Source organism: Henckelia pumila, chromosome 3, assembly GCF_033568475.1.
Source record: "Henckelia pumila isolate YLH828 chromosome 3, ASM3356847v2, whole genome shotgun sequence".
In the NCBI taxonomy this organism is placed as follows: Eukaryota; Viridiplantae; Streptophyta; class Magnoliopsida; order Lamiales; family Gesneriaceae; genus Henckelia; species Henckelia pumila.
The window spans coordinates 174150627-174161791 of NC_133122.1; the positions used below are offsets into that span (position 1 = coordinate 174150627).

At 34.7% G+C, this 11165-nt stretch overlaps 1 protein-coding gene across 1 annotated transcript; it reads right to left on the reverse strand.

The window, feature by feature from the left end:
* Positions 1 to 9052: 9052 nt before the first annotated feature.
* LOC140889985 (uncharacterized) lies at positions 9053 to 9475 on the reverse strand. Its single transcript, XM_073297731.1, has one exon. The coding sequence runs from the start codon at positions 9473 to 9475 to the stop codon at positions 9053 to 9055; it is 423 nt and encodes a 140-aa protein (XP_073153832.1).
* Between the last annotated feature and the right edge of the window lie 1690 nt (positions 9476 to 11165).

The following is an 11165-nucleotide window of genomic DNA, read 5'->3' on the forward strand; positions in this document are numbered from 1 at the left end:
TTTTCTGATGTGGAAGATCAGACAAAGCTGCAACCACAGAGCATACTCAGAATTTTAAGAAATTTTTCACCAAGGCTCCCAGACACCGTAACAGCTCTGATACCAGTTTTTATGGATTATGCCGGAGTGATCATGACGATAATAATTGCGGAATAAAATAATCAATAAGAACACCAAAGATTTACGTGGTTCACCCAATATAGGCTACGTCCACGGAGCTGCTGCAAATATTTATTACCGGAGAAATATTACAAGTGTATACAAAACACTATATCTCTCACACGATCCCAACACCCGAGTATTACCGAGAAAAATATTTCTCTAACTCACACAAGAGAACACTCAAGAAAACCCAAGAAACTCTCTCTTTTTTTTTTCTTTTTCTTTGCTCTCTGCATTGTAAGATATCTAAACTGAAGGGGAAGGAGCTCTATTTATAGAGCTCATTCACGCGTTATCTACGCGTCAATTAAATGCCGATGCATTTAATTGCTTCCCCTACTTTCACCTGCCATCATCCCAAATTCAACCAATCACCATCATTTGCCACCTAACATCAATAACGGTTAAATTGCGGGTTTTCAAACACGTTGACCAATCACTTTTCCTTGTTCCTTGTGTTCTTCCAAATTCTTTTTCTGCTCCCCCATAATTAAACCCTATTTTTTTGGTGCTTTTATATCCCCAAGGCTCCAATATATATATATACATATATATATATATAAATTTTCAGCTGCCTAACCAATGATGCACAACTCATCATATATATATATATATATGATAATTATGTAGTGTTTGCAACCTTTAAAAATAAGTAATTATAAATTTTTCTTTCACAAATTTGTTAAGAAAAAAAAATTCATAATCACTTAAATTTATAGTAACAAAGTAACAAACACACCTAAAAGTCCAAGCTTCACCGCCGCTATTTATTTGTGCTCGTGTTTTTAATTCGCTTTTTTATTCCCAAAAATTTGAAGCCCTAGCTAATTTCACATGCAACACTCCAATCTACATTAATGTCCTTCCCCCAAAAGTCCATAAATTAAATAGCCTATTATGCTTACTTTTTGGCAACATGGAATTAATATGTTAAAATTCTCGAATTTGTGGGGCTACAGTGCCGTATATATTCTCCCTACCCATTTATTGCAATTCGTTTCAGCAGCACATCATGATGAATCAATTGTGGTGTGCTAGCTAGATATCATGGCTAATGGCTTGAGTACAAAAAAAGGTTTATTGCTACATTAATTCTATTCTAGCTTTGAATCTTCATATATTACACGTACGTATCGCATCACATGAATACATGATCACCATATAAATACTTAATGTGCAGCACATACGTGCATGAGATCATTGTACGCTTCATTGTTTGTATCAATCAATTTTGAGACCAAAACTTCACTATTCTAGCCAAAGTCATATTTAATCAAAACAAAAATAAATTACTAGTCACGTGCAAATGCATGTGCAAAATAGCTAATTATATATATTATGTGCACTACTAATCAATAATAGTCTATAGTCGATGACGTATATTTCATCTGACACCAAAGTCTTAAGTGTTGGACGAGGTCTCGGGTTTGAGACTCAATCGTAACAAAAATTTCCTCCCACAAGTTAAAAAAAAAATATAGCAGCCTATATATATATATATATATATATATATATTATATTTTCTTTTATTTTTTAATCATGAAAATTTAATTATCTACAAAACAAATTCTTATTCTTTCCAAACGGCCTATGCTAATAAGTAATAACTTATAGTTTTTTCCTTTTGAATTGTAAAAGTTTTTCATCCCTATATTTTATGTACATAAATTATGTACATCACTCAAACCAAGCGGTACATGATAAAATATATAAATACATATCTGACATGTAGTATCATTAAAAAAAATCATTCCATAATCTTCGGTTTGTTATATACAAAACACAATCAGGCTTTTATTCCACTAAATAAGATCGACTATCGTCTATATGGATCCTACTATGTCATTATGAGTTATGACATTATCATTTGTATTTGAATGAATTTCGTTCTATTTTATCGGTAATTAAATTTGTGTATCTGTTATGTTCTCACATCGCAAATTTTCTTAACCATTGCCTAGCTCGATCTAATGTTACTTAACTTAAATTCCAATATTTCCGCTGGTTTTATGATCATAATTAACTTGTAACACATCGAGGTGTGATGATCGGATGTCTATGCACGATGATCAATTGATCATACATATCTATTCTTGTATGGAATTAATTATTAAAAAAAAAGAGGGAAAATTTAAAAGAACGAGACTTGCGATTAATTGCAAACGTACGGCATTAGGAAAGCTTTAGAAGTGTTGGTATACGTAGTTATTGCTTGAAGTGCAGCGGCAGATATTTAGGAATGAGACCGATCGATCGAGTCAATGGCAAATTAATTATGAAACCTCAAAGCACATGCAAGGCATGCATGCATTAATGTCGGGAATTAATATGTCAAACAAGAAAGCACGCAATGGATACGATCATCTTTCCACAATTTCACATTCGATCTGGTTTTTATAGCATAAATATCTTATCTAGTTTTTGTCAGATCGGCCAACGTAATTTCCCCGCAGGTTAGAAATTTCCAATCCTTTACGGATGTAAATTAATGAAACGAGCCCAGTCAAACATTTCGACTTATTTGTGGCACACGCGCTTTGCGTGTCTAACATAATATATGAATATATGTTAACTATATTTAATACAACAGTTCTCTCACATATTTTAACTATATTTAAATAGTTGGGATGTATACTGTAGCTTCGGTGAGTAGCTAGTTAATGTTTTTTTTTTTTTGATAAATTATAATAAATTAAAACAGTGTGATAAATAATTTTTTTTTAAGTGGCCACAGGAGCGGATCTAGAAATTTTATCAAGGGAGGGCAGTCAAACACAATAAAAGATCATATATATATATATATATATAATAATCATATAACAAAATTTAAATACAGTACTCTCATTTAAATAATATTTTTAGATTTCAAATTTCACTTACAATTTACCCCTACGACTTGACATTTTCTCAAAAATAATTAATAATAACTTCATTCGACAAACTAATATATATATATATATATATTTATTCAGTATAATTAATTAATATACATAATAATCTTCTCAGCAAAAAATTTTCTCTTCACTACAGTTATTGCGACTCGTAAATTAAAAGTCAAACTCACAAGCTTGTTAGCTAACAATTCTTGCTTCAAAATTTTAATTTTAGGTTTAAAAACTTAAAACTCATTTGTTATTAGATTTAAAAACATAGTGATTGAGCTACAATTTTTTTTTACAGATTATGAGCCACAAATTTTCGGGTCACTTTTCACACATTAACCGATGAAGATTAACTTAAATTTTTTGACCCTCTTTTATATTTTCGTATTTGATTTCTAATTTATTTTCATAAATTACAATTTTTAAACTATAAATATATTACTAATTTATAAAAAAAAAATCAAGGGGGGAAGTTGCCCCCACTTACCCATAAGTGGAGCCGCCCCCGAGTGGCCATACCAAAACAGTTACTCTAAAGACACTTTATAATATAGTAATAGATAAAGGCTCGAGCTTAATTGGTTTGAGTTTTTGTCATTAGGCTCGAGCTCGGCTCATTAATAGCTCATTTACCATATTTACCGAGTATGACTTAAGTTCGGCTCATTTAGCGAACTCAAAAAACTCGTTAAATGAGGTCGTGAAGCATATAATTGAATTCGAGTTTGAGTTTATTCGAGCTTGTTGAAGATAAAGTTCATGAGTTCGAGCATATATATAATAATAGAATGGATCTCTGTATATTAATTCAAAATTCAGACAAAAAAGAATTTTTTCATAAATAACCAAAAAGACAAACCTAACAACTAAATAAAACATAAATATACATATCATTGAACATCCCAAAATACTACATATATCCAACTTCCAAATTCCATTTAAAAATAACAACACCATAAAAGCAATCACTATAATTACATCTCACAACACAACAATGAGCGAGCTTGCGAGCCACCTAAACAACTTGCACTCGAGCTTGGGAGTCAATTAACAAACATGTTTACGAGCTCACAAACCGAATATCATTAAACTCAAGCTCAATTTGGTAAAATGATCGAGTTCGATATCAAGCCCAAACTCGATTCGATGAGCTTAATTAGCGAATGAACTCGAAGGAGTTTTTTACTGATAGGAACTACGAATTGCTTACGAACAATAGTGTGTTTGCAATATCCCGTATAATCCTTGGCATGGTGTTAGCTAGTTATTCCCTTCATTCACCACTAACGTTGTAAAATTTTCATTTTGTGATTCCAGTAAATTCCTTCAACGTAACTATTGAAGCACTTTAACTCGAAAATATATGTTCATATGTATAAATATTAAATTATACAGAGTTGATATTTACACTCCACCTTGTGTTATCTACACTACATTCCATGTATAAAATATGTGTCTAATTTACTCATAAGTGGAGTGTAAATAACAAAAAATGAAGTGTAAATATCAACTCCCTAAATTATAACAATCAATATGTGTATCGATTTTTTTTTTTAAAAGGAAACATTATTTTCCACCATCCGGCCTTTATTTCGTCTTCTATTTTCGTCACCACATTTGAAGGGACAATTTAATTGACGGCCAAGTTCTTGTTTATGATCGATTAAGTCACGATGTCCCAAAATGGAAATAGAGAAACTAAATAATCATGGTATCAACAGATGATCAGACTCTAATTATAGGGAAAAACATTATCGATATATTTGTACGAGATGTTTAGACATTTCATTCATAGAAAAAAAAAATGGTGGACATCTCGTACAAAAATTCAATCAAAGATTCTTCAATCTTCTCTCGTTGTAAGATCGTATAATCATCCATACTCACAGCAGTACCGAAAAAGAAGAGGAAATTTTTATCCACACTGTGAGGCCGGTTTCGTGGCAAAATGATTATGGAGAGGAAATATGATATGAATAGCTAGGGGGAAAGGAAGTCTAGCTTCGGGTCGTTCGTCGTTAATCTTAACCGTGTAAGTCTTTCAAAAGTCGAGCATTAATAATAATAATAATAGTTACACTTTGTGGGGATTTATATATTATTAATTCGAAAAGTGCTTGCACCGTCCAGTACTGTTGGTGCCTACTCATCATTCATCAAAGCATAAATTGCCAAAAGCGTCCAATTATTGCAATGCTCCCTTTGGTTTGTTGCCTGGGGGAAATTTCGGGGAAGTATTGGACATAGTACACGTGTCGATAGATAATTGGCGGTCAATGTTTCTAATTTTTTTTCATTTTTTTATTAATCAATGTTTCTAATTTTGTTCGCTTGACTTGGGTTTTAATGGGTCCTGATATCATTAATTCAAACATAAGAAATCGATATGAAGTCTTGATATCGACTTAATTTGGTCGTGGAGCCGAAATTTGCACAGTGATTCCACAACGTTGGACCACCATTTACTTCAATTCAATTTATGTAAATTGGTTGCTTTAAATTTTTGAAGGTTTGGAGAAAAATGATCATTTCCACTCACCTTAGTATGTTATGTTGCATCCTTTAATATTTTGAACTATACTTGAAAATTGGAATATTTTTTAGTCTTTGTAATGTATTTAATTTTGGGATCTTACTCTTATTACTAGGGGTGACAAAAATTCCCGAAATCCCGACCCTTCCCGAATCCCATCTCATTCCCGTCCCGAAAAAATCCCAACCCGAAATTTCACGACCCGAACTTTCGGGATTTTTTCCATCCCGATTAATATTGGGAGAGGGATCGGAAATAAAATTTATTCCCTACGGGATTTCCGATCCGTCCCGAAATAATATAATAATATATTTTATTAATAATTTTGTTAATATAATAAGCTAAATATTCTTATGTTTCATCTCATATAACACTTAATTATAGACTTAATTCGCATAATTTTTATTGTTGGAACGATCAACACGAAATGAAATTTTATTTTTGTGTATTTTTTTAAAATAAATTAATAATTTCATTAATTCATATGTATAATAATTATCTAATTAGAACAAATATGTAGAACAAGACTCAAGAGATTAATTTGACAATCTATTTAACTAAATTTATTTAGTAATTGTATCCGAACATTTTATTATAATTATCCGATACATTTTTTTCTTAACAAAACCTTGAAACATTATCCAGAATATTTTAATATTATATGTTTTAAGTTGAATATTTATTTTTATTTATGAGTATAAGTTTTTATATAGTATATTTAATAACATAATCATATTTTTTTATTTGTTTGAACGAAATTTTGAACATGAAAAAAAATTCGGGATTTTCTCTCCATATCCGACGGGATCCCGAATGTTCGGGATCCTGAATAGTCGGGTCCCGAAATGTTTCGGGTACGTGATCAGGAGAAAAAAAAGTTTCTCAATTCTTTTCGGGACGGAATTTGGATAGAGGGTTTACGGGACGGGTCTCGACCCTATTCCACCCCTACTTATTACTAGACCAAAAGATTCGAACAGTCGTAGTCTATTGCAGTTTAATTTATGTACATGGAAGATCTAACATTTAAATCTAAAAGAAAAGGACAAGTTGATTTATAATCCCCAGATCGTCTAATTCAAATGGAACGAATCGTACGGCTCAATATGAATGCATATGAAAAACTAAAACATTAAATCATGTAGTTCAAATAATTTACAAAGACATGCAAGTATGTGATTTCTCTAGGACACTCGAATCAATCCGGATTCGAGTTAATCGTCCTATTCTATCCAATGTCGTCTTATACCTATTTCTCGATTCGAAGTAGCTGAAATCCGGCAAGTCTCGATAAAGCTACAATAACAAGAATTCCAATCAAAAGACATACAACTCAACTCCAAGAATGAGATCGACTCGATACCAAACCTCGATCAGTTCTTCGACGATTCGAAATCTGCCAATTCTGAACTCCACGATCTTAAATTAAATCTGAACGGAGATAAAACAATCCAAATATCAAACTATTCAATTCAAAACCATTCAAAAACTTAATTCCAATTCCTAAAATCCAAAAATCTCAAACCAACGGCATAACGACTATAAATTCAACTATCCGAAATCACAGACAGCAATAGAACGATCCAATACAACTCCCAACATTAATAATTCATCTAAAACAACAAATTCCAACAAATCTAAAAACCCAAGGTTTTGAATTATGCCTATAAAATCAAAACAAATCCAAACGACATTCTTTTTCCGATCCGACTTCGAATAAACGATCTATGCTAGCTCGATCACGTTATATCCGAATATAAATTAATTTTGACAACATCCCAAAATCAAAGTATACTGTATCGAAGAAAAACTTACGGTACAATGGAACTCTCTCAACCGTGACCGCGAATATACCTTCAGATTGAATTTCTATCGGACGGATCGAGCTCCAAATGAAATCTCAAAGCTTGGAGAGGCGTTTCAGTGGAGGTTTAGGTCGAGAGGAAGGAGGAGGGAGGAAGGAGAAGAATAAAGACCAAGTCAAGGCCAAGAATATATATTAAATCCCATTTTTGCACTTTGGCCCCTGAATTATCCAAAAATTGCAATTCAGTCCCTTATCGAATATCAATTAAATCCTCAAATTTCTTAATATCCGATTATCAATCTTAGTTTCCTAAAATCTCGGTTAGGCTAATTTTGGGACGTTACATATAACAGCAAGATTGACTCCTAAAATGAAATATAAGTAAAAACAAAAAGATGACTAAGTAATCAATAGCCAGTTCAGCAAAATGAGCTAGATGATAGGACGGTCCCGCCTTGGGCACTCAGGGGTAGTATTTTTTCAAGTACTGGGCAATCCATGGTCTTTTCCCTTTCTTCCCTTGGACATCCTCCAAGTAATAGGCAGCTACCCCTGCTTTCCCTATCACTCTGAACGGCCCTTCATATTTGGCATCCAGCTTCCCTCTTTCCCCTTGGTGTTGGATTTTTCAAATAACTAAGTCTTCTTCTTGAAATACCCAGGGATGGACTCTCTTATTATAGGCTCGAGTCATTCTTTTGCGGTAAGCTGCTAGTCTTATTGCTGCTCGGGCTCTTTTTCCTCCACCAAGTCAATATCCCTTGCCCTTAATCCTTGATTGTTTTCCCCATAAGCTATTATCCGAGAACTCTCATGTCCGATTTTTGCAAAAAGGAGAGCTTCAGTCCCATATACCATGTTGAATGGGGTTTCGTCTGTCTCGAACCGAGATGTGGTCCGATAAGACCATATGATAGACGAAAGTTCATCCACCCACTTTCCTTTAGTTGTATCCAATCGCGCCTTAAGTGCTTGGACTATTGTTCTATTAGTGACTTATACTTGTCCATTCCCTTGTGGATAAGCTACAGACATGAAGACTTGTTCAATCTTCATCTCCTTACATCATGCCTGAACCTTGGATCCACAAAATTGTCTCCCATTATCAGATATTAATCGAGTGGAATCCCAAACCGATACACGATATTTTCCAAAAAAACCCCAGCACTTCATTTTCCGTAATTTTGGCTAGTGGATCTGCTTCCACCCACTTGGAGAAATAATCAACTGCTACTAGTAAGAACTTCCTATGTCCAGTGCTGATAGGGAATGACCCTACAATGTCCATTCTCCATTGATCAAAAGGAAAAGTAGCCACGACTACCTTCATAAATTCTGCAGGTCTCCATTATAAATTAGCATGTCTTTGACAATTATAACACAAACTAACTAAGGCAGAGGCGTATTTCCGCATGGTGGGCCAAAAGAAACCAGCTAAAAGAGCTTTTCTAGCCAAAACAATGATGCATAAGTGACTTCCACAACAACCCTCATGAATTTCCCGTAATACGTAATTTTCCTTGTCCGGACCTCAGCATTCAGAAAAAGATATCTTAAAAAGGATTCGATCAATCATGATGAAGCACATGGATCTCTATTAATTTCCTTGGCCTTCATGTTGTCGCTTGGGAGCTCTTTCTTAGTCAAATATTTATGTATGTCATTCCTTCAATCTTTCTCTAGTACTTCCGCAATGATATCATCCAAAATCTCCAGCTGAGAGATCAATTCCCGACCTAAAAACATTGGATCGGGACACTCCCCCAGGGCACTAGCCAAGCGAGCCAAGTGATCTGTTTTCCCATTATCTGTATGCGGGATGAGATCCATAGTTAGCTCGGCAAACTCGTCCTTGACTTTCTCTAATTCTCTATCATATCTTAACATCCTCTTACCCTTGACTTCGAACTTCCCATTTCTTTGATGTATGGCTAGTTGGGAATCTGAATAAAGCACGACCCCAAAAATACCCAAATTTCGAGCAGCCTTGAGCCCGAGTAAGAAGGCTTCATATTCCGCTTCATTATTGAAAGTCCGAAAATCCAATTTAATTGAGATATTGGTCTCATCGTCCCAAGGAAAAATTATCATTATTCCGACTCCACTTCTTGTTTAACATGATGAGCCATCTACAAAGATTTTCCATTGTTCTTCCTGTTCCAGCTGAACGGTATCTGCCAAGAAGTCAGCTAAAGCCTGATTTTTTATGGTTGTGTGGGGTTCAACATGAATATCATATTCACTCAATTCGGTGATACACTTGATATGTTTCCCGACGTATTCGGATTGGCCGCAATTTTTTTCAAAGCACTGTTAGTGAGAACAAAGATGAGATGTGATAAGAAGTAAGGCCTTTACTTTCTCGTTGTAATGACCAAGGCCAAGGCCAAATTTTCTTGAGTTAGATAATTGTCTGCTCCTTTCAAAGCATGTCTAACAAAGTAGATGGGATGATGGTTCATTCCATCTCTTCGGACTAGGACCGAGTTGGCAGTCCGATGTGTAACAGCTAGGTAAACAAACAGCTCTTCTCTCGGGATAGGTTTGTTCAACATGGGTAGTTCCTTCAAATAGGCTTTCACATCCTGTAAGGCCTTCTCACTCTGTTCCTCCCATTCAAAATTCTTTGTTTTCTGAAGTGCTTTGAAAAAAAAAACTCTTATCTGCTAATTTGCTTATAAACCGAGCCAATGCAGCAATTCTTCCAGCCAGTTTTTGCACTTCTTGAATATTCCTAGGAGACCCCATAGAAATAATGGCTTGGAGTTTATCGAGATTGGCTTCAATCCCTATTCTCGTGAAAATGTAGCCTAAGAACTTTCCAGCTCGGACTATAAAGGTGCAATTGCTTGGGTTCAACTTTAATCGATAGTCCCTCAAAGTTTGTAAATTTTGGCTCAGGTCGGTATGAACTGGTCGGCAGCTCTACTTTTGATCAAGATATGATCCACATGAACCTCGATGTTTTTCCCTATTTGTTGTTTGAACACCTTATCCATTAACCTCTGGTAGGTAGCCCCAACGTTTTTGAGGCCAAATGGCATTACCACATAGCAATTGGTTCCTGTTGGAGTGAAAAAACTCACCTTGTCCTGGTCTTCCCTTGCAAGGAAAGTTTGGTGATACCCTTGGTACGCATCCAAAAACATAGTAACTCATGCCCGGCAGTTGAGTCAACAAGTTGATCGATTATGGGCAAGGGATAACAATCTTTATGACATGCCTTATTCAGGTCCCGAAAATCCACACATATACACCATTTTCCCAAGGACTTAAGAACCAAAACTATATTAGATAACCAATTCAGGAAGTGAATTTCTTAAATATTTTCGGCCTTCTGTAGCTCTTCCACTTTCTCTTGGATTACATCTTTTTTGGGTCCAAAGTGATGTTTCTTTTGGATAATAGGGCGGTATTCTTTCATGATGTTCAACTTATGTTCCATTATTTATCTTCTTACTCCCATGAGGTCCGATACTGACCATGCAAATACATCCTTATTTTCCATCAAACACTTTACCAACTGTTCTTTAAGTGATATTTCAAGTGTCCGAGCAATATTTACAAACCCAATTGGAGGAAAAATCATCCTCGGTGATGACAAAGGTATCTTCTTCTACTAGATTAGCATGTTCCCGTCCAGCGATTCAGGTCGATCAATAGTATCAGTCCTAGCCACTTTCTGTTCTATCCGAACTTCCTCTACATAACATTTGTGAGTAATTATTTGGTCCCCCTGAACTTCGCCGACCTCACTACCCACTGGAAATTTTATTTTCTA